This window comes from Camelina sativa, chromosome 8, assembly GCF_030686135.1.
Source record: "Camelina sativa cultivar CO46 ecotype springtype chromosome 8, ASM3068613v1".
Lineage (NCBI taxonomy): Eukaryota > Viridiplantae > Streptophyta > Magnoliopsida > Brassicales > Brassicaceae > Camelina > Camelina sativa.
The window spans coordinates 6039351-6062091 of record NC_141887.1 but is presented as its reverse complement, the minus strand read 5'-3'; the positions used below and the strand labels follow the sequence as shown (position 1 = coordinate 6062091).

At 36.4% G+C, this 22741-nt stretch overlaps 5 protein-coding genes across 7 annotated transcripts; 3 read left to right on the top strand and 2 right to left on the bottom strand.

Annotated features, from left to right (window-relative positions):
* Nucleotides 1-15: 15 nt before the first annotated feature.
* Nucleotides 16-2886, bottom strand: LOC104706497 (glycosyltransferase BC10). The gene is made up of 2 exons (XM_010422696.3): nucleotides 1109-2886; nucleotides 16-370 (listed from the first exon to the last, which is right to left on the bottom strand). The coding sequence occupies exon 1, from the start codon at nucleotides 2207-2209 to the stop codon at nucleotides 1118-1120; it is 1092 nt and encodes a 363-aa protein (XP_010420998.1). The 5' UTR covers nucleotides 2210-2886; the 3' UTR covers nucleotides 16-370; nucleotides 1109-1117.
* Nucleotides 2887-5313: 2427 nt separating this feature from the next.
* On the top strand, nucleotides 5314-7848 carry LOC104706495 (chaperone protein dnaJ 2). The gene is made up of 5 exons (XM_087462524.1): nucleotides 5314-5831; nucleotides 6234-6547; nucleotides 6651-6927; nucleotides 7017-7215; nucleotides 7314-7848. The coding sequence occupies exons 1-5, from the start codon at nucleotides 5679-5681 to the stop codon at nucleotides 7634-7636; spliced, it is 1266 nt and encodes a 421-aa protein (XP_087318650.1). The 5' UTR covers nucleotides 5314-5678; the 3' UTR covers nucleotides 7637-7848.
* Nucleotides 7849-7930: 82 nt separating this feature from the next.
* Nucleotides 7931-10046, bottom strand: LOC104736217 (putative receptor-like protein kinase At1g49730). Its single transcript, XM_010456168.2, has 7 exons — nucleotides 9729-10046; nucleotides 9142-9397; nucleotides 9005-9057; nucleotides 8864-8931; nucleotides 8686-8781; nucleotides 8534-8603; nucleotides 7931-8453 (listed from the first exon to the last, which is right to left on the bottom strand). Exons 1-7 carry the CDS (start codon nucleotides 9808-9810, stop codon nucleotides 8146-8148), a joined length of 933 nt encoding a protein of 310 aa, XP_010454470.2. The 5' UTR covers nucleotides 9811-10046; the 3' UTR covers nucleotides 7931-8145.
* Nucleotides 10047-10732: 686 nt separating this feature from the next.
* Nucleotides 10733-13357, top strand: LOC104706493 (uncharacterized). 2 transcript variants are annotated; one of them, XM_010422691.3, is made up of 4 exons: nucleotides 10733-11116; nucleotides 11839-12093; nucleotides 12459-12706; nucleotides 12789-13357. In XM_010422691.3, the coding sequence occupies exons 2-4, from the start codon at nucleotides 11880-11882 to the stop codon at nucleotides 13179-13181; spliced, it is 855 nt and encodes a 284-aa protein (XP_010420993.1). In that variant the 5' UTR covers nucleotides 10733-11116; nucleotides 11839-11879; the 3' UTR covers nucleotides 13182-13357. The 2 variants fall into 2 exon arrangements, with proteins under 2 accessions (XP_010420993.1, XP_010420994.1); XM_010422692.3 differs by having other exon boundaries at nucleotides 10830-11116; nucleotides 11854-12093.
* Nucleotides 13358-14158: 801 nt separating this feature from the next.
* LOC104706492 (ubiquitin carboxyl-terminal hydrolase 8) lies at nucleotides 14159-20925 on the top strand. 2 transcript variants are annotated; one of them, XM_087462523.1, is made up of 13 exons: nucleotides 14159-14474; nucleotides 15069-15320; nucleotides 15836-15977; nucleotides 16538-16597; nucleotides 16725-16817; nucleotides 16969-17286; nucleotides 17386-17526; nucleotides 17661-17831; nucleotides 18214-18471; nucleotides 18571-18719; nucleotides 19031-19564; nucleotides 19851-20124; nucleotides 20396-20925. In XM_087462523.1, exons 1-13 carry the CDS (start codon nucleotides 14383-14385, stop codon nucleotides 20507-20509), a joined length of 2598 nt encoding a protein of 865 aa, XP_087318649.1. In that variant the 5' UTR covers nucleotides 14159-14382; the 3' UTR covers nucleotides 20510-20925. The 2 variants fall into 2 exon arrangements, 1 of the variants encoding a protein (XP_087318649.1); XR_015564207.1 differs by having other exon boundaries at nucleotides 14210-14474; nucleotides 17661-17845.
* Nucleotides 20926-22741: the final 1816 nt, after the last annotated feature.

Here is a 22741-nt window from a genome sequence, read left to right as displayed (position 1 = left end):
ACCACAAGAGAGATCAAGAAAATAACATATCTCTTTCATTGATACATTTATAATGCTACAAACCCCAAGCCTTTGAGGTAAAAAGAGCTCTGCCATGTAACAGCACCAGCTCTAAGAACAAAAAGAAAACAAAAAAATAAAAACAAATTACAAATTCTCCATCTCTTAATCTGTGTTCTCGTGTCGTGTGATATATATATGTCACAACAGCTAACAGGCAAGCGCTGCCTCCAAGTACCACTAAAACTGGTATATTTATTTCGAACATCGTTTCGGTTTGCCACTTCTTAATCCTGAAAGTGGCATCTGTTCCTCAACGGTTCAACCCATATCATAAAACCTCTTGGGTCCAAAACTTTCTTTTGTCACCCTGAAACGACATACCCAAAAGCAAAACAAAATTGAGAGGCTGTTCATTTTTATTAAAGATCCAAACAAGAGAACACCAACACAATGCAATTCCACACATTTTCTTCACAGATGTATGACAGAGCAATGAAACAGAAAATAGCACAATACACTTCTCCGTATCATCCAAAATTGGATAATATAAATTGCTTCTTATGATTTATGATTAGAGCGCATAGTCTAGCCAATGCAGACATTTATCTTAACGATGATACATGCTTTTCATTAAACTTTCACTGAGAAATCAGAAGAGTCTGTGATGATTAATTCTGAACAACCTAAGTGCTCATAATCGTCTTTCCACCATTACCAAGATCTTGCTTAAAATCAGAGTATTGAGGGGTACAGCTAAACTATAGATTGGTAGATGTGTAATGTTAAGGACTGTTTTATCTCAGTTACTAAACAGTACAGTATCTAAATCCAAGCTGATTCTCATGACCATTCGTGCTTTCATAAACACTTCACTAATAAAACATACTCTGATAAAAAATTAAGTCTTGTGTAACCAACCACCATAGCCAAATGTTCTGCTTATAAACATGTTTCATATCAAATGGCTTTAGATCAAAACAAGCCCTAACATTACAACTATCTATCAATGTACGGTTTAGTTCCTTGACCAAGTCACATAGACACATACATAGTAATCCACAAGGATGAAAGTAAGTAAGAAGGGAAAAGGCTTTTGAACACTTACCTGCATAACTTAATCTCTGAAAATCACGGAATCTGCAATGGCCAACAGCGGCTTCAAGCAACCTGGAGTAAATTTGCGTGCGAAAAAGTAGGAGCTAGAGTGGTTTGATCGCCGGAGTCTCTGAATCAGCTCAGGCACGACTTCCTTAGGCTTATAGGTATAAGGATGTCCTTTCACAGTGCCAGTCCAGTTAACCCTAGTAAGCGTATACCCCGTGCAACCATCAGGATCCTTCATGTTCAACAGCGTTGGGAAATAATGCTCCTCAGGGTAACACTCGTCAGAACGATAACAAGGGAGCTTAAATTTACGCCACAAGATCCGATCTTTGATGGTTAACAAAGCATGTTTTCTAGTCATAACAAAGAACTGCGAACCAACTCGGAACTTCTCAAATGGAACCTCAGGCATCATAGCATACCTTCCCCGAGCAATGTAGCGTTTCCAAAGCCTCGGCTCATCAGATATCAGTTCCATAAAACTCCGGTACAAGATCCGGATACCTCTAGGATTAGGAGTAGGATCCGGATCAGATTTATCAAAAGTCGAAGACTCAAAGAGAGAGCTGTAAACGTAGTTGAAAGAGTGGAGAGGAATGCAATACTGAGAGAGCACAGCGAAGTAAGTATTCGCAGGATCATCAAGAAACGCGGTGGCGAGGAGCCGTCTCGTGGCGGAGATAAGCGTCGGAGAGGCTCGTGCCGTGCGCTTAGCATTGGCAATGAAGGCATTCTCAAATACAGAGCCGTTGCCAGGTCTTGTGATATTGGCATAAGGATCTCCGTGGACGTAGACGTTGTAGAGCGATTTAGGATGACCAGAGAAGAAGCGATCCCAGATTGGCGCGAAATGGAGATCGGAGTTGGTGAGGAATAAAAACGCAATCTTGAGCTTAGGGTTAGGGTTTCCAGATGAGAGATGGGAGAGAGAGGTTGAGCCAGCAGCGGCGATGAATAAACTCCGGTCATCAATCTCATCGGAGATTGGGATTAAAGATTCACCAGGAGGAGGTGAAGGGAACACATGTGGCGCAACGAAGAAGAAGACGAATGGGAGACATAGAAGAAGAGAGAAGACGAGAACGAACTGGTTCGAGAACATTTGGTTTTATACAAAAAAAAAACAAAATCGAAACTTTCTTCAAATCGGGAAAACCCTAAAGATTTGACTTTCTCTTCTTCTCCCCCAAAGATACAAATCTACCGGAATGTGCTTGGATCCTCCATGAATTTGAAGTTCTTTTTTTTAATTGGGGGTAAAAAAAATTAGGGATTTTTTTTTGCATCATTGAAGCTCTGAGAAAGAAAGAACTTCAATAGATTCTCATAGCCAGGGAGACTTGGGGGGGGGGGGGTGAATCGGTGGAGAAATTTTAGAAAGAAATCTCCAGAAATATTTGGGGGAAAAAGGGTAAAGATTGAAACTTTAAGGGGGAATTTAATGAGATTTTAGAAATATCTGTTCCAGATCTCAGATTGTAAAAAAAAAAAACAAAAGGGGTCTTTTTCACAGTCAGTGTGATGATGATGAAGAAGAAGAAGAAGAAGATTAGAGATGACGAAAGAGAGGGAGAGAGAGACGATCGATTGTGTTCGCTGCTGCTGTCTCTCCGTTTTGTGATTTTGACGCGCAACTTGTTCGTAGGGGTATTTTTGTCATTTACGTAAACGGACAAGGGTTAATATACCTGACGTCGTCAAGAGTTAACGGCGTTGCTCTGTGTTTTTTTGCCGTCGTTCATATAAACGTCGGTCGATAATGATGTGCAAGTGCTGTTTATTGATTTATTTAATAGTAATATGTATAAGTAACATTTTGTTTTTTAATTGTAATAAACGTGAGAATGTAATAATAAAACCAGCCATTAAATGTTGTATCTTAATTCGGTAGGTCCAACTGATTTGGTAACTGGTGTGGTGTGCACTATCTTCTTCTGCTGGTATGTTTTGTAGTATTTCTTTCTTTTATAAGGAGAAAGGACACGTATTAGATATTTTTAGACTTAATTGCTTATAGTTTTAATTATACCCAACAACAGGATTAAGACCTGCTTAATAGTCCAAAATCTTCGGTTTACCAAAAATATATAAGAGAATAACACATAAATTGCATTATAAAAGGCTAATTGTAATCTGGAAGGTCGAGAGGATTAAGTACGCAGTGAGCTTTCTATCGTAGATACTAGATAATTAATTTTTGTAAGCCTTTATCGTTTTTAGTACTTTCTTGACAGAGTAATTGCCAAAATCAACCCCAACTATTTAGCAAACATTTTCTTATACATAAACCTTAACATCTTGTAAATAACAACATAAACTGAATTAAATTTCAAATTTGCTATCTAAACTATATAAAATATCAATTTCAACATATGCTCGAATGTTGTTAAGTAGAAGTTTAACGATGATGAGTCACACGATCCTGTCACCCACATAACACTGAGACTTACCAAGATAACATCATTTTGGTCATTTTTTGGTTTGTTGTGGCAAAAAATGACCAAAAATAAAGTCCCACAACACACCCAAAAACAGACTTTAATACCCCGTTTTTTTGTCAAACGCTTTGTTTCTTGCCACAATCCACCCAAGAATGACCAAAAAGGACGTGGTTTGAGTAAGTCTTTGTGCCACGTGAACGTCACGAGTCTTTTGACTCAACATCATTAGACTCTGACTTAATACCGTTCGAGGTGATGTTGAAATTGACAATATTACATATGATTTAGGTAGCAAGTTTGAATTAAAATATAGTTTAGGTAGCAAATTTTTGAATTAAAATATAGTTTAGGTTGTTATTTATAGGGTATTGAAGTATAGATATGAATAAACGTTTAACAAATAATTAGGGTTGATTTTGGTCATTTTTATTTTTGGGCAAACTATCTGTGACATACATTATTTTGTCATATTAGAGAGAATATGTTTTTGTTTTTGCAACAAACTTTTAGGAGAAACAATTTTATTCATAATTTGATTTGCGGATTAACTATTTAATGAGAGAAAACATGTGAAAACTTTAGAATATTAGTGTGTTGTTTCTGGAAGATAATTTAATGTTTAAGAATTAAAATTAAAATTAAATCAACATTTGCTGTTACATCGTTTTTTAAAATTAAAACTTTAACTATTTTGCCCTAATGAATATTATTGTTTCATCATCTTTTATGATGGTGCAAACATGAAAATTAGTTTTAAAATTTAAAATATTTGTAAAATCATTTTAAATATTTACAGTGTCACTGAAATTTAAAACGTCATTTTTCTAATAATAAAATAAGCTCCAAAACTCAAAAAAATAAAATAAAGAGAGATAATCAATACGCAGCCTACCATAGCAACAAATATTGATTTTACTTAAATCAGTTAGAAAACACATGACTAACATACACAGATTGGCTAAGTTTAAGGCTGGATCCAGGACCCTGGGTAAAATTCTGGCAAAAAATCTAGCATGAGTGCGGGTTGTGTTCTGTTCTGTTCTATCATACGTTGAAACGTGTTATTCGTACTTCCCAAGTTGTATTAGCTAAGCTCTATCATCAACATTGTTCGTACTTGTCGTAGGCGACACATGACGCACTTACTTTAGTAAACCAGAATAAACAAGGAGTCCCCATATAAATTGTCTAAAGCACTTGAAGTAAAAAAAGAAAGAAAGTCTGAAAGCACTTAAGTAAACGAGTTTATATCTTAATCTTACTCATACCCTGATTAACGATTTGTGTAATCATTTTGTTTCGAAATATGTCATTACTCATGCATTTATGAAAATGATCATTTGGATCAATTGAGCTTAACAAAATTTGTCATCAATATCAATTTTTTGTTTTTTTTTGAACATCTGAAATTTGTCATCAATAACATTTATCAATTGGATTCTCCATGTATATTATTAAGTCAGAGTTGGTTAAATTATAACGATTTTTAAAAATTTGGATTATATGTTCGTGTATATATTGTTTTTTTTTTGTTTTTTTGGGTTTGCAGTTAGATTATGTTGATATATAATACTATAAACTCTTTAATCAATTGTGTCAACAAAAAAAACTCTTAAATCAAATATATTTAGTGGAAAATTAATGGATATTAAATGTATTTGGATTGTAGCTAGAAGATAAAATAAAATCTTAATCTATATAGAAAGGAGACTTTTACAATATGTTGGATGTCATATAATAAGATAGATGAGTAAATGAATTTCTTAATGTAAATGTCTAAGTTATCTCTTTTTTTTTTTCTTCTTTCTATGGTTTTTTATTTTTTTAATTAAATTTCCATTATCTTTTTGATCTCTTTTAAGAGAAATTTCCCACATTCTTTCTCACAGGAAAAGAAACGAATAAAATAAAAGAAAAAAACAAATTGTGAAAAGAGGAAAAGGGAAAAAAGAAAAGAAAGAAAGATATAAAAAGTTCTAGAGTGTTCCGCTCCACAAGACCTTGAACAGAAGAAAAGTCTTCGAGCAGCCACAACAAACTCCCGTCTCCTTCTCCCCCCCTCTCGAAGGACTTTTCCTTCTCTCTGTGTTTTTTTGTCTTTTAGGGTTTTCGTAATAAGAGAAAAGAAAGATGTTCGGAAGAGGACCTTCTAGGAAGAGCGATAACACCAAGTTCTACGAGATCCTTGGTGTTCCTAAGACCGCATCACCTGAAGATCTCAAGAAAGCTTACAAGAAAGCCGCCATCAAAAACCATCCTGATAAGGGTGGAGATCCTGAAAAGGTTTCTCCTTTTTTCTTCAATATTGCTCTGATTCTGTGATAATTGATTTGGTTTCTGTTTTAAAAGTCTAGTCTTTTATTTTGTTTGGTTAGTTTGATTTGGATTCTTCGATCGATGGTGCTCTTAGATCTTTGTTAATGTCTTCTTTATGTTCGATTTGATCTGAAATCTGCGAGTTTTAGGTCAACTGGTGACTCTCCTTTGTGTATAGACTCTTATAGATTTGTGATTCTGTTAATTAGATTCTTGAATTCGACTTGTCTATAAAAATTTCTTCTTTTGGCACTTGAGATAGTTGAATTTATTGTGTTGGAGATTATGTGTATTGAGTAAATTGGTTTGTCTGTAGAGTCTTTGGATTTGAACAAAAATATTCAAACATTATGTTACATGTCTCTGCAGTTTAAAGAGCTAGCTCAGGCTTATGAAGTTCTTAGTGATCCGGAGAAGCGGGAGATCTACGATCAATATGGAGAGGATGCGCTCAAGGAGGGAATGGGTGGTGGAGGAGGTGGGCATGACCCATTTGATATCTTCTCGTCCTTCTTTGGTGGTGGTGGAGGACACCCATTCGGAGGTGGTAGCAGTCGGGGAAGGAGGCAGAGGCGCGGTGAAGATGTTGTTCATCCCCTGAAGGTTTCCTTAGAGGACGTTTATCTCGGAACAACAAAGAAACTCTCACTTTCTAGGAAGGCTTTGTGCTCAAAGTGTAACGGGTTAGTACTTATTACCTTATCCTTTCACGGTTGCGGTATTGCTTTGAATATCCAAGATGTGTAAAAGAGGTTTTCACTGACATAATTTGCTTTATCATTGCAGAAAGGGTTCCAAGTCTGGAGCTTCAACGAAGTGCGGTGGCTGTCAGGGTGCGGGAGTTAAGGTCTCGATCAGGCAGTTTGGACCTGGAATGATTCAGCAGGTGCAGCATGCTTGTAATGATTGCAAAGGCACAGGAGAGACCATCAATGATCGGGATAGGTGTCCGCAATGCAAAGGAGACAAGGTTGTCTCTGAGAAGAAGGTGCTTGAAGTACACGTGGAGAAGGGAATGCAACACAATCAGAAGATCACATTCAGTGGGCAAGCAGATGAAGCGGTTTGTGATACTCTCTATTTTTCCTGTCTTTGATCATTATAATTTTTTTCGTCTATTGACTAATTCCTGCCTTTTTCTTTTGGAAACAGCCTGATACTGTCACTGGAGATATAGTGTTCGTCATTCAACAGAAGGAGCACCCAATGTTTAAACGAAAGGGAGATGACCTGTTTGTGGAGCACACCCTCTCTCTAACTGAGGCCTTGTGTGGCTTCCAGTTTGTCTTGACCCATTTGGACTCAAGAAAGCTTCTCATCAAATCCAATCCGGGAGAGGTCGTCAAACCTGGTACGTATTTTACTTTGCCCCAATCATACACCCCTTTCATTTTTTTATTTACGCCAGTTTATATGTCTTACCGTGGTGTCTATTTTGGTTGCTGATAGATTCATACAAGGCGATAAATGACGAGGGAATGGTGATGTACCAAAGGCCGTTCATGAAGGGCAAGTTATACATCCACTTCACGGTTGAGTTCCCAGAATCGCTGAGCCCGGATCAGACAAAGACCATTGAAGAAGTTTTGCCAAAGCCGACCAAGGCAACTATGAGCGATATGGATATAGACGACTGCGAAGAGACGACTCTGCATGATGTGAACATTGAGGATGAGATGAGAAGGAAGGCACAAACTCAAAGAGAGGCTTATGACGATGATGACGAAGAACACCCAGGCGGTGCTCAGCGTGTGCAATGTGCCCAGCAGTGATCCATCCACATGCGCATCTTAGTGATATCAAACATCTGCTTCTTCTTTTTGCATTGTATTATTTTTGGGTCTTTTTATAGACTTTGCCAATTCAGTGGGAAGAACCTCGTCCTAATTCAAATCCTTGTTACCATTTTTTTTAGTTTGAGAATAAACTTTGTAGTTCCTTTTAAGATTTTATTATCAATTTTTAATGTCCGAAACAAAGAAAATACTACCATTGTTCAATCCAGGTTTTGTTTTTAATGGTATTTTGACCAATAGTAGCAAGGGTTGCTCATGGCTTCAGGCATATTTGTACTTGGTAAAAGAATTGTTTTTCAAATAAGCTAAGAAACGAACAGATCCAAAGTTATATAAAGATGAGTACAATGCTACTACTCTGTTAGTTGTTATTACACATCTAGAATGGTGTGAAATGGGCAAAAGACAAAATAAGGACGATAGACCGTGTGTCTTATCATTTTTAACCATCCAACCAATCCAGTACACAAACAAGAAACTACTATTTATGCTGCAACATCGATCTTCTTTTGTAGATACCGGTATACATGTGTAATTGAGAATGAAGGAGGCTCGTACCTCGTTTTAATGCAGAGTCGAGCAACGGCTAGAACTTTCTGGAGTTCTCTAGAGCTATAGTTGTAACCTAAATCTGGATCAATCATTTTATCAATGGAGTTTGCAATGCATGAGTCTTGTACCCATTCGATCAAGTCGTTGCCTTGTCTGTCTGATGACTGTCCTGTGATTAGCTCCAACATCAATACTCCTAGTTGGAATATCACGTTTCCACATTCCTCATCCGCACATGATCCTACACACACCATTTTTCCCAAACCATGAAGAATTGGTTACATATCCTTGTTCTTGGAAAGAAGTGAATTTAAGTTTTACCTTCAGAGCAAGAATCATGGATTGCTTTGGGATGGTTTTTTGGGTGCCTGTTGACGCGGATATCTGAAATCTATGAGAGGAAGATTCCACTTATTAATAACTGATACAAAAAAAAGGGCTTAAAGGAACCTATATATGAGGGGAAAACTTACTTTTGGGGTGAAGTTTTCATCCAACATGATGTTACATGAGTTCACTGAAACATCATATATCTGTGCATCATTACTGCTGAAGATTAGCAAGTAGTCCTGTGGTCAAAGAGCGGATCATAATCATCTTCTGAGTCCCTTTAATAGTATAACTGGTATGTTAAAATAAAAGCAACATTACCAATGCAGCTGCGACTCCAATGGCTATCTGGATGCGAGTTTTCCAGTTCAAAGGAGTCTTTAGCGGATCTATCAAGAAAGAGACAAAAGATTCAACAAATGATTGCGTTTTGATGATTATGTTTTGAAGGGTTTTTATTACCATTGAGGTGGTCTTTCAAGCTTCCATTTTCAATGTTGTCAAACACTAGCAGCCTGAGAAAAAGCAAGAAGTAAGAAACAAAAACATGTTTTTTCATTCGTTCTTTCAAAGTTTCAAGAGAAATAGACAAAGGAAACCTCTTTCGTCCGATGCAAAAGCCGCGAAGAGTGAGGAGATGACGGTGACGTAAACGACCCAAGAGCTGGACTTCCTCATCAAACCGTTCACGTCCAAGATCAAGAGCATTGAGTTCTTTGACCAAAGCAACCTCACCACCTTTAAATTTGGCTCTGTATGCAGACCCGTGGTAGTTGCTGTAGATAACCTTACGAAAGCCTTCTGTTGCTTTGACTATATCCTTGTATCCAAATCGTCTGATAAATTCTATTCTTCCTGTAATGATGCCACAGTTGGAAGGGCAGGTTGTATAAATAACATACAACACAAGTCTAACACCAGAATAAAAGAAACTGAATCGGTGGACTTAACAATAGAGTTTGATGAAGCTGTAAGTAGAAACACAAAAAAAGTCTCATATATAGAGAACTCAAACCAAGTCACTCAAAATGAATCAGCAATAGTTACGACTTCAGAACAGAGTTTACAGCAAAAACCACTAAGAAAAGTCAAAATCAAGAACTCTAAAAAAAAAACTAATCTGAAAAAGAAAGAGGAAAATGGAAAGAGATAGCGAGAGTGAATTGGGGGGGGGGGGGGGGCATACCGGAGCGAGAACGACCGAGCCAAGCAAGAAGAAGAAACTGGATTCTGCGGCTGAAGCGAAGACGATCATCATCCATGGCCATGGCGATTTCACTTTTTTCTATATTTTTTTTTAAACAGTAGTGCTGCTTCTTCTTCACGAGCTATATCTTTCTCTCTCTCTCTCTCTCTCTCTCTCTCTCTGTCTATCTCTTTAATCTTGTTTTTGTGTGGAGATGATTGCGGAAATTGGATCTGATGCTTTCTTGGAAGAGTGTCAGTTGTACCAAAAAGCTTATTACCCTTCTGAGCTGTAAAATCTCACTGCTTTTTTTCTTTTTTCTTCTTCTTCACTTTTCTATATATATAGTATTTCTTTAAATTATTATTAATCATAACGGTTTTTTTATACTATAATTAATTATTAGAGATTCACTGTCCTTTTTTTTTGATTGTTTGTTAAAAAATAGAAATTATTGGTTCGAGTCTCAGTGATCGATTGATTGTTGAAAAATATAAATTCATAAAAATCTCAATTTCGACATGTTTAACAAAAAAACCCATTTTGTTAAATGAATTGAGTTTAATAAGTTTCTAACAAACTCTGGGGAAGATGATGTCCCATTATTATTAGTAGAGATTACTCGAAATCTTGGTTTTTTAGACACTTAAATGGAAGCATAATAACGAATCATGATGGCCCATAAGATATATTAGTTTTTCTTATAGCATGCGATCTATAATTTTTACAAACCAGACAAAAAAAAAAAAAAAAAAATACTTCGGAAAGAAGAAAAAATGTAACATAGGAGAAACCTTTGGACGGTGCAAACCAGTCACGGACTCACGGTCCATCTTTCCCAAATGTAGCCCTTTAAGAAATTTATGCGGACCGAACGAACATGCGTACTGTTTACAGCACTTTTTGTTTGGTTTTCTCTTCCCAAAGAGCTTCTAAATCTGTATTCTGACTAAACAAACAATTTCTCACTTATGAACAAGGGTGGCATAATTGACAAAACTATTATTATTCCAATTGAAAACAACAAGATGAAATCATGATTACTGTAAAAAATGTAATACCACACATTCATGACACGCACCTCTCCTTTGAAACTTACTCAAGCAAGACACGTCGGAAGTACTTCCTCTCCTTTGAAGCTTTACTCAAGAAGACACGTCGGAACCGTATCTAAACCGTAACCTGACTGTACTTAAACCGTAACCGTATTTATAATGTCACAGATCCGACCCGGAGGCCCAATCAGAGACCCATATTTCACTTTTTTTTTTTTTTTTGGAGCAAACCATACCCACCCGTATTTCACAAAATTGGAATTGTACATTGCTTCTTCCTCGGTCTTCTGCGTCGTCGTCTTTCTTCTTCTTCCTCCGCTTCAGTGGCTTCGGGTACGTTGTTAAACTCTCAGATTCCATCGCTCCTCCTAGTAGATCGAATCGTTTTCTTTTTCTTCTTGAATGATTCAATTTTTTTTTTTAAATCCGAAGTGACTGTTGAAATCTCTCTGAGAAACTCTTCATCTGAAACTGATATCGGAATACGGAATTATTGGGACTTAAGACTGTGAGAGAAGCTTTTGATATTGTTCTTATTTTAGACTATTTTAGTTGTGAGGATCTTAATCTTTTTGTTTGCCTCTATATTTTCTTTGTAGTTTGCTATCTGTAAGCATTAATTAGGAGCTAGTACTAGTATCTACTGTTAATTTGGGTTGCTTGATGCTTACTTTTGTAGCAGTTAGAGAGTTTATAAAAAGAGTGTGGCTTTTCATGTAAGAATGATGTGGGATGGTTTGGTTTCATATTGTTGGTTGTTTACTTAAGCTTTTTGGGGCATTGTCATGCTTATAACGATTGGCGTCTCTATCATGACTGCTTCCAAAAAAATCGATGCTTTGGATTGGCTTTGCAAGATGCTGTGGAGTTTTATATTTTGTAATCCACTTTGAATTGGTACATTAGGTTTAAAGCTATAGCTAATGGTGGCTATATTTTAGATTCTGTTTCTCTGCGGTTTAATATATTAATGTCCTTATTTCTTAGTTGGTTTAAGGGATTGCATAACACAGTTATGCCTGTCATGAACCGTACCTGAATTTTATTCTTCTTAGTTGTCAACTTTGTAGGTCAGATTTGAGAGGGAGTAACAACAATGAGAAGACACGGAAACTTTGCGGACTCACCTGCCGGTGCATATGGAGCTGGACAGATACAGGACGCCCATTCTGAATTCCAAGGTCAACTAGAGGCATTCACGCCTGAGAGGGACCAACCATTTTCAGATTCACAACCAGAGGGTCAATGGAGATGGGAAAGAGATGGCGCAAGTATGTCGAGACCAATGGCTACTGCCGTTTACAATGAAGGTAAGTCTTACTTACTGTGTCGGTATTCATAGTCAGGTCTTTGTGTCTTAGCATTGTAAAGTAGAGCAATCATCATGTGATGGGTTTGTTTCTTAGGTCTAATGAGCCTTGGTAAATTGAAGTAATGCTCATACTCATATATGGCTTAGCGTCCTTTATTATGACCAACAGTTGTTCCTATAATTGGTGAGTGTTCCAATGCCATTTTACATAGGATGGGAGGAGTATTAGTTCTGGTTGAGATATTTGCAGAAATCGTCAGAGGAAGATAAAAATGATATGATTCCTTATGTAGATCCTGCATTGAGTGTTTCTCGAGCTTTAGGTCTTGTCTCTTGATTACAACAGTGTTCTGTTTGACACAGGACAACAAGGTGTTGATTCATCGAGGACGTATTACCGTGGCCAAATGGATCCAAAGCCTGGAATGGAGAAGCAAGGCAGTGTTCCCAGAGCTCAATCACAACACCAAGAAAACCCCAAGACTGGTTATGATAATAACCGTGGGATGCAGACCTTTGAAGGTCTGGAACAGAAGTTCATGGATGATATAACAAGACTAGCAAAAGATCAAATCGAAGCAGAGGATGCAGAGATTGCCAGACATCGAGAGGTTAGCAACAAAATTGGAAAGTTCTGCTACTGAAATACTCTAGTTTGGGTTCTAATTATTTGATCTGAAATCTGATATACAGAAAATAAAGACCATCAATACTCGGTACGAGGAACAGTTAGCTACACTTAGAGCACGTCACACGAGTAAGAGAGAAGATATCATGAGGAAAGAATCACAAGCCAGGCAGCAACAATACAAGCAGCAAGCCATGGGGATGACTGATCAGTACCATCCAAGCACGGTTGGTCCAGCCAATCTAATGCCATCTGGTCATCCCCAAGGTTACAACATTGGCAATGCTCAAGATCCAGTACCTTCGGTGGATGCACCATCCAGATCCTATGGTACAGAACGGTTTGAAGCATACGGAGAGAGAGCTAGGTTTCAGGGCGGAAACAGAGATCACGGGTTCGAGCCTAGGGGTCAGTACCCTGGTGGGACAGTCTACGACACTGCCTCAAGGTTCTACTGATGTGATATTGAACATATATCGTGTGTTTTAGGGGATTCAGTCCCACTTTTTTTTTTGGCTTTATAGATCAATTAAGCTTTTCACGAGGGCATTTTAGAATTCATACTTGAACAGTTTAAAAATAATCACTGTACTAATATACTTTCCAAATTAAAAAAAAATAGAATTCAAGATTATGGAGGATGACTACTTTATCATCAGCAAATTTGAGAAAGAAACCATAACGCAGTCTAATATTTTTATAAAGAAAAAATTCGGAAAACAGGGTAAAAAAATTAGAATATATAAATATCTAAAATACGTTTTTTTTTTTATGTCAATACATAAAATGTTCATAAATAATAGCATGGGTTCTCGCAGAGGATATGGTAGTCACATCGGATATTAACACTGCGTTTGTTCCCTATGGAAGTGGGGATTAGGGGTTCATAGGTCTTTGTCGTGTTATACTTGTTTTGTAGATGGTTCTTGGAAAGCTACAAATCAATATGCGGGTAGATGATGGTTTTGTAAGTCACCCTGGAGTGATGTCCCTACTATGGGAGTTGCCAACCTTCGTCGTAGTCTCTCCCCTCTTCATGCCGAGATTGAAACCCTTGTCTGGGCTATGCACTGCATGATTGGGGCATATAACCAATCTGTAGTCTTTATCACCGACTGCTCCGACTTAGTGAAGATGGTGTCTTTGCCCTCTGAGTGGCCAGCTTTTACATCTTATTTGGAGGACATACAGACGGATAAAGAGGAGTTTGCTTCTTTTTCCTTAGTCTACGTCCCTCGATCTCAGAATGGTAAAGCGGATAATTTAGCGCGACGAGTTCGCACAGTTCCGCATTTAGTTACCTATGTAAACAATGTTTCTTCGTATTGGCTTGTTTGAGTCAATCTTGTTTTCTTGTTGTCAAAAAAAAAAAAAATAAATAATAATAATATTATTGACAAAAAAGTGATTATTACAACAAAAAAAAACAAATTGTGACAATAATATTAATTAACATATAAATTTCCCTCCTTTCTATATCATCTTCACAAGGGACAACAATACTTCCTAAAAAAAAAAAAGAAAAAAAAAATTCTCTGGGCCAAATCTCTCCTTTTTTTTTTTTGGCCCTGGCTTGGCTGGTGTGTAGGTTGTAGATGCTGCTGATTGTCTGAAAAAAAAGTTTTCTCTCATTTGACAACCCTGTGTGGAGGAGGAACAATGAACGGGACGTCGTCCGAGGAATCCCCCGATTCAACTCAGCGGATCGATTCGTTCAATGGCGAGCAGAGAGTCTACTTCGTCCCCTTGAGGTATCTCTCTCTCTCTCTCTCTCTCTCTCTAGCTCTATCGTATCGTTTTCTTTTCTTCATGTCGGTTACTTTTGATGGGGGAATATTCGGCGAATCTGAACCGCATCGAGAGTGAGTTTTGATTCGAATGGGGTTTGGATTTGAATCTTGTGGGAGTTTGTTTAGTAATTTGATTTGATTGATCTAGGGATTTTTAAAACTTATGGATCCTTCTTTTATTTCGGATGCATAGGATTGGATTTTGTTTACCTGATTCTTGTTTGAGCTTATTTTTGCGATGTTACTCCGGAAGAATCAAATGAATGTGATTTGGATTCACTATGTGTGGCGAGATTTGCTTTGATTTTGTTTTGTATGTAGTGCTCAACAATCAGATTTTGTTAGGTTTCAGTATTGATTAAAAATAGGTACTGAGTGTCTTGGTCTGTTTGTTGATAGTTGATTGATAGTTGAGCTAATGATAGACTAAAATGGGAGTCAATCAAAGGTTTACAAAATACGATTCTCATTCATTTCAGAATTATATAAGTACTCTCCAATGTTATTTGGATATCATTCAGTTAAGCAAGGCGTTATTAAAACTTTAATTTTCAGGTGGTGGAAAGATGCCCAAGATTCAATGCCTTCTGAATTAGTTGAAAAAAGAGAGATCTTGTATACAGCAACAACTGGGTCCTCTTATGGAGGCCCTATGAAGTTGATAAATAACATCTTTAACTCCGATATTTTGTTCGATCTGAGGAGAGAAGGAGATGCGTTACAGAATGGTGAAACGGGTGAAGCAAGCGTCTCAGGCAGGGACTTTGCTTTAGTCTCAAGTGATATGTGGCTTCAGGCACTAAAATGGTAAGTGTTGTTTTCTCTGTTCATATCTGATCCTTCTTACTAAAATAATGTGGGCAAAACTGTCACTATCCTTGTCATTTTAGTGTTACATCCAATTGAACTAGAAATTTTCTATCTCAATATCCGATCAGCTGATTCTTCTATGGAATTGTTCTTATTTACTGTATCTGTTCATTCGTTGGAGGTCAAGTTTTTGAAGAACAGGCTGAGGTTGAATAGAAACTTTTTGGGACATGTGACGCCTAACTAGACTCTGCCTATATTTTGGACATCTTGTCAGTTTATCCTATATTAGAAGTTTGTATTACGATGTGTGAGAAAATAAGTATAAAGTTTAATCATGGTAGGAGAAAGTATAAAGTTAAATAAGGTTATTCTTATAATGCAGGATTCTAATCGTGGTACCTATTCTATTATTGCAATATAGTTGCGTACCCTTTGTATATATATTTGGGATTTCTATATATTATTTCCTTCTAAAAAGTGAGGATGATTTCCCTAATCTTTGTTCCTAGGCATCATGATGATAAAAATACTGAGAGAGGCGTAAAAAGTTTCTCGGCTGGAGGAGTTGACAGAGGTGATGTTTATCCAGTACAACTCAGGCTCTCCGTTGTGCAGGAAACCAATTCATTGGCGGTTAAAATTTGCAAAAAGGTGTCTTTAAACTTACAGCCTTTTTTATTTTGCCTGATCAAGTGCCTTGATGGTGCCACATTTTCTTAATACATAGAAGTTGAGTGGTCGAATTTTCTTTTAAGAAGATGATTAGGAACCTAAACTGGATTCTTTTTCACTGGGACCTGGTTTCCTTAGAACTAATGTTTCAAAATAAAAATTCCGTACCAGACAAAACATTTTAGAACTGTAGGTCTGTAGTTCTGCCACTCTTGTATACATGAAACTTAGAAGGAAATTGTTGAAACTATTATGGATATTAAAATTTCCTGCTAGAATATTGCTATCCATCCTGAAACGTCTTGTTTTACAGTGGGCCAAGATGTCTTGTACAGTTCTTCTACTCGTTTCACTAATTCAATACCATTGTTATCATCTACAGAATATACTCCTATACTTAAAACTTCAGATTCCAATGAAGATTCTGCTTGAACCATATTAGAAACAACTTAGTTTCTTGATCTTCTTACCTGTAAAAAATTTGCTTAGCTTCTCAGTTGTTGTTTCTGGTTCCAAATCTTATGTTTTCCCTCATGCAGGACAATTCAGTTGAATGCTTCAGAAGAGCATGCAAGATATTCAGCCTGCATTCTGAGCAGGTAAAGTGTTCCATGCATGACTTTTACCTACTACATGATATGCATGTCAGTTTATGCATATTATATGGTACATGCAATATTCATTTCATGCAAATTACAAATGATACGGCTGCTTTTGATTCTGTAGTTGCGCATTTGGGACATTTCTGGCCAAACAACCTTGTTTTTTGAAAGTGATGTGAACACTTCCAAAGATTGTCAACAACAAGCAGATCAGGAAGTAAGTGTAATGCTTTTTTTAGTGAATGCGCGAATTGCATCATAATATGTTACAATGAAATGCTTGTTCAGACTTGCCTTCCATTTTTTCCTTTTCTTTAAACTTATTTCTTTGATGCCATTCTTATTCATCATTACTTTTCGTCCAACAGATGCTCCTAGAGCTTCAGATTTATGGATTATCAGACTCCATCAAATTGAAGGAATCAAAAAAGGAAGATGGTTCCACACAGCAAACCAATGGCATTAATGGTGGCACAGTGTTTAGATTTGGACGGAGTAATTCTTTGAGCTTTTTGGCAAAAGCTGGAGAAGCTGGGACTTTGGGGTTGACAGGCTTGCAGAATCTAGGAAATACTTGTTTCATGAACAGTTCCCTTCAATGCTTGGCTCACACACCGAAGCTTGTCGACTTCTTTCTTGGAGAGTATAGTAAAGAAATAAATCTTGACAACCCATTGGGAATGAAAGTATGCCAAATTGTGTCTTGCTGTATAAATACATATTATCTGCTGTGGCTAATTGATATATTCTTGGTTAGCCTCACCGATCAAATTTTCTTCTGGCAGGGTGAGATCGCCTTAGCTTTTGGTGATTTGTTGAGGAGTCTGTGGGCGCCAGGTGCATCAACAGTGGCCCCAAGGACATTCAAAGGAAAACTTGCTCGCTTTGCTCCTCAGTTTAGTGGCTTTAATCAGCATGATTCGCAGGTCAGGAAAAACACTTCAGTTTATAGAATCTGAATTAAGTGAGCGTTCCTGATGTTTCTACCTGTCTCTCAGCATTAAAGACTGCATATTGGGATATTCCATTCATGTTTTGAGGTTTCTTGATTTGGTTGCAGGAACTTCTAGCTTTCTTGCTTGATGGACTCCACGAGGACTTAAACCGTGTAAGGAACAAGCCTTACGTGGAAGCAAAAGATGGGGATGGCCGTCCAGACGCAGAAGTGGCTGATGAATATTGGCGAAATCATGTGGCTCGCAATGATTCGATAATTGTTGATGTGTGCCAAGTAAATATCTTCAGGTTCCTAAATTGTTTATATACCTCTGCTGACAACCACTCGAAGGATTGGGTTGCACATTAGGAAACTTTAGTTTAGTCAAAAAATGTTGGATGGCTCAAGCTGTCTAGTATTCTGGTATCCAATTTGGGGTTCTACGTATCATTTTGATCTAAGTGCAATTTTATCTTCTTGATTTCAGTTCCGCGCACATAATATTTTCGTTGATTTAAGGAGATATTGCCCTGTAGAATACTCTATGTACACTTTTTGTTTTGAGAGTTGCTTTCGTTTGATATGATGCTCTTTGCACTTTAACCATCTGACCATGCCAAGAAAATATCCTAATATTGTCGATCACTAATACATTTATATGCATTTCTGGTTGCAGGGCCAATACAAATCAACATTAGTTTGTCCTATTTGCAAAAAGGTTTCTGTTATGTTTGATCCGTTCATGTACCTATCGCTACCTTTGCCATGCACATCAATGCGAACGATGGATTTAACAGTCATGAGTGCCGATGGGAGTAGTCTGCCTATTCCATTGACTGTCAACGTTCCTAAGTTTGGAAAATTCGAAGATCTTCATAAGGCTCTTGTCACTGCCTGCTCTTTACCAGAGGATGAGACTTTACTGGTTACTGAGGTATAATTCTACAATGTATATGCTATATTGTGCTTAAGTGGACAATTGGGTAACATATACAGTGGAATTTCTCTTCATATGATCTTCTCACTTGTATAGGTGTACAATAATCGGATTCTTCGCTTCCTGGAGGAGCCTACTGATTCATTAACCTTGATCAGAGATGGTGACAAACTTGTCGTGTACCGGTTAAAGAAAGATGCAAACAATTCTCCTTTGATTGTGTATATGCATCAGAAGCTGGAAGAGTAAGTTTGCATAACACAGTAGTACTCAAATGCTAATTAGGTTCATATCAATGACAATTTCCCCTAGCCCCATTTTCCTTGGCGGGTGGTTGTAAACATTATCTATTTGCTTATGTTGGCAACAACATGAAAGTAAAAATCATTACTTCTTCACGTCAATACCTATACCTCTTTTCTTTATCTAATGTATCTTTATCGTGCTATTTCTCAACCAATAAATGGTAGTGCAGTTTAACCACTGTTCAGAAGTGTCATGCATGAAATTTATATCTAGTGGGTACCAAATATTTAACCGTTTCAATGTTTTTCAGGCAGTTTATATCTGGGAAATCTAGCCCAACTTTGAAGGCATTTGGGATCCCTTTGGTCTCTAGGCTTTGTGATGTCGAGAATGGATCTGATGTCGAGAACCTGTACCTGAAGCTGCTTACTTCATTTAAGATGCCTACTGAACTCTTCACAGAGAATCATGAAATTCCAACTGAAGAAGAAGCCACTGATAAAGCAGATACCGTTGGTACTACAACTGAGGATATAAATTCCATTGACGTGAAGGAAACTGCTGAATCTCTTCCAGATCCTGTGTTGAGGCTTTACCTAACTGACGACAGAGGAAACTTAATAGAATCTGAAGTATTGAAAGAAAAGCCTATAAATAAATCCAAGCGGGTGAATGTGCTTGCACGTTGGCCAGTAAAAGAGCTTGACGTTTATGATACTTGTCTTCTGAGCTCCTTACCTGAGGTTTGCAAATTTGGAACTAAGAGACCCCAAGAAACCGTTTCGCTTTACAAGTGCCTTGAAGCATTCTTGACGGAGGAGCCTCTTGGTCCTGATGACATGTGGTGAGTTGAGGATCAAAACCATTTCTCATATATATACTCAGCTTTTCGATTATCTTTTGACAATCGCGCTCATAGGCAATTGAAAATTGAATGAGAATTAAGTCATGTGATTTGTTTTGTTGTCTTGAAATTTTTGTAGGCCTGTAGCATTGTATTATGCTATATGTTCCTCACATCGTCATCATCTTTAGATTTATCTCAAGTTTTGTCAATCTTTTTGTGCGCCTGACTTGCTCTTTACTATTCGTCTGATTGCTGGTAGCTGACATGAGTCAAATTGTTATAGGTATTGTCCTGGCTGCAAAGAGCACCGGCAAGCCATTAAAAAGTTAGATCTCTGGAGGTTGCCAGAGATCCTGGTTATTCACCTGAAGAGATTTTCTTATAGCCGGTTTATGAAGAACAAGCTTGAGGCGTATGTGGACTTCCCGCTCGATGATCTTGATCTATCGACCTACATCTCCTACAAGAATGGTCAGACAACTTATCGCTACATGCTGTATGCGATTAGCAATCACTACGGGAGCATGGGAGGTGGTCATTACACTGCATATGTTCACGTAAGTGAAAAGACATTTGTAATTATCGTCTTATATATCTCTTGTCTCAGCCGTTCATCTATTTTAAGTGTTTGTGTTGCAAAACTGTGGAACTCTTGTAGATTAAGATAGTATTAGAAAATTGTAAGAAGTTGAGTTACCCATAATCTAGATGTCACAAACCGGGATAGATTATGGTTAAACTTAAAACTGCTGGTATCCAGATTCATAGAGTTATAGTTGTTGACCTAATAAGGATGGTAGTTACATTCAATTTCATCTTCTTTTGCAGCATGGAGGTGATCGATGGTATGACTTTGATGATAGCCATGTCCACCCAATCAGTCAAGAAAAGATCAAGACCTCAGCTGCTTACGTTCTGTTCTATAAACGCCTTGTAGACTAAAAAGAACCTGAAGCGGAAAAGACAAGAAAGAGGTATTTGCAGTTTTGCCACTCTGTAAGGGGAAGGCTTATTTAAAACATCATTAGCTTGATTCTCGTTTCACTACAAGATCAAGATCAAGATGAGCAGCTATGTGGTGAGACTTATTTTACAGGACAGTAAGAGACAAAGAAGAGCAAAAGTGCGGGGGGGGGGGGGGGGGGGGGATTCATTTAATTTTTACAAAATTGGTGTCTGATTATTTCATTAACCATATTCAAATTAGAGTAGAGGAATAGAGATAAATTGCTTTTGAACAAAGCCCTTTTGTGGGTTATGTTCTAAATTGTTGTTTAGTTCTTGTGTGTCAGTTTTTTTGGCCCTCGACCAAGGAAGATTAAGTTACATCTATTTAACTGATTCTTTTCTTTTTGCAATGTCTTATTTTCCTTTACAAAATTGTTCGTATTACTACTTCGATAGACATTGCCTTTGAATCTCCCGTAGTCTAAATCTGCTCCACACTTCTCCAGTCAGAGCCATAGTCTAGTGATGGTTGTCGCGTTGTCAAACAGAACCATAGTCTAATGATTTAAGCTAATGTCGTCATTGCGTCATTATACGAATTCAAATGGATATACACTTGGTGGCTACGCATAAATACAAATCTGTTAGAGCATCTCCTCCAACAATCACCTTCATTTTAAGGGGAATAAACCTTCAAAATAAAGGTTTGAGAGTCACTTATTCCAATGGTACATTCTCAAATTCATTTTTAATTTTTTTTTATATTTACATTCTAGTCCATAATATTACTAATAATTAGTTATAGTGATAAGACTTTCATGTCTTATATTAATAAAGTAAAGTTTTTTCAAACTCATGCTCTAATAAGCTGACAAGTTTGCACTCTATTCTTTGACATGTGTAATTCTTCTAAATTTTAAATCTATTATTTTTCATAAGATTTAATTATACTTTTATAGTAAAAAATAACCTATCATTTTTCAATACCAATTTAGTAATTATATATTTTCTAATGAGGTATCATTTATCAATATTTTATATAGTTACCAATATTATCAATATTGTAAAATATTTTCCAATATTTAGTTCACAATTTTTATGCCATATTATCAATACATTTTATTTTAAAATAAGATCAATTAATTTCATTCTAAAATAATATCAAGATATGAAGATATGAAAAATATGAAAAATTATAATATTTATTTGTTTTTAAATATTTTCCAATATTTAGTTCACAATTTTTTACGTCATATTATCAATTCATTTTATTTTAAAATAATTTAAAGAAATAAAATATGATATTTTTATCTTTTGCAAAATTGTCATTTTTGGTGTGATCAATTTATTTAGTAGATAAGTAAAATAATTTGAAGACATCAAAATATAATTGTCATAAGATGAATTTTGAAGATCCATGATGTATGATTGTATTCAGTCGGTACCATTTTTGTATTAATTATTAATTAATTTTAAGAATAAATAATAATCATAATAATAACTTATTGTGTATTAATTCTTTAGAATGTAATACCCACAAAATACTTTAATGTATTAATTGCCATACAATTTATGTTTTACAATAAAGATAGAAAAAACATAATCAAAATTTATGGCATATTTATTATTAGAAATGTAACCATAAGTCCCATGAAGTTTGAACAAAAAAAAACTGAATACCTTTCATGTTATTACTTAAGTATTCTTGCATAAACAATTTTAAAGCAAAAACAATTTTTTCTATAAGTATCAAGGCAAAGTCTTCATTAAACATCATATTCTACACCTCACATAATTTTATAAATTTTGAAATACGAAATTTTATAATTTAATATAAAATTCGGAGCATATACAGAGATGAATATGTAAAATGTGGGTTTTCCATAGAAAATGTTAGATTAAGAATGTCTAAGCTCATGTTACATAAGGTATGTCTATTTTCTTTACCTTCAGTTTCTACGTCTTCTTCAATATTTGGAGGCTGATTACGTCAACTAGTCCACGTGTTCCTCGAATGGATCTCTTAGTTGTTAGTTTGAAGTTGTCAAATGGTGTTTAGCATGCCTATTTTATTAAGTTTCTAAAATTCATATTACTCTTTGAATATTCAACTAAATGATAAACATAAAACCAAATGTTTATTAGATACATATGATTTTTTCAAGTTGGTTATGCTTCAAGTCACTATCACCTTTTATTTTGATGTGTGGTTACTTCTTTTTGTCT

Coding starts and splice junctions, on each gene's coding strand:
- LOC104706495 (XM_087462524.1), top strand. CDS start 5,679: ATGTTCGGAAGAGGACCTTCTAGGAAGAGCGATAACACCAAGTTCTAC. Junction 6,548..6,650: donor TTGTGCTCAAAGTGTAACGG/GTTAGTACTTAT, acceptor TTATCATTGCAG/AAAGGGTTCCAAGTCTGGAG. Junction 7,216..7,313: donor GGGAGAGGTCGTCAAACCTG/GTACGTATTTTA, acceptor GGTTGCTGATAG/ATTCATACAAGGCGATAAAT.
- LOC104706493 (XM_010422691.3), top strand. CDS start 11,880: ATGAGAAGACACGGAAACTTTGCGGACTCACCTGCCGGTGCATATGGA. Junction 12,094..12,458: donor TACTGCCGTTTACAATGAAG/GTAAGTCTTACT, acceptor TGTTTGACACAG/GACAACAAGGTGTTGATTCA. Junction 12,707..12,788: donor AGATTGCCAGACATCGAGAG/GTTAGCAACAAA, acceptor TCTGATATACAG/AAAATAAAGACCATCAATAC.
- LOC104736217 (XM_010456168.2), bottom strand. CDS start 9,810: ATGGCCATGGATGATGATCGTCTTCGCTTCAGCCGCAGAATCCAGTTT. Junction 8,782..8,863: donor TTGGAGTCGCAGCTGCATTG/GTAATGTTGCTT, acceptor CTTTGACCACAG/GACTACTTGCTAATCTTCAG. Junction 8,604..8,685: donor ATGAAAACTTCACCCCAAAA/GTAAGTTTTCCC, acceptor TTCCTCTCATAG/ATTTCAGATATCCGCGTCAA.
- LOC104706492 (XM_087462523.1), top strand. CDS start 14,383: ATGAACGGGACGTCGTCCGAGGAATCCCCCGATTCAACTCAGCGGATC. Junction 15,321..15,835: donor TGGCTTCAGGCACTAAAATG/GTAAGTGTTGTT, acceptor CTTTGTTCCTAG/GCATCATGATGATAAAAATA. Junction 17,527..17,660: donor TTAATCAGCATGATTCGCAG/GTCAGGAAAAAC, acceptor ATTTGGTTGCAG/GAACTTCTAGCTTTCTTGCT.
- LOC104706497 (XM_010422696.3), bottom strand. CDS start 2,209: ATGTTCTCGAACCAGTTCGTTCTCGTCTTCTCTCTTCTTCTATGTCTC.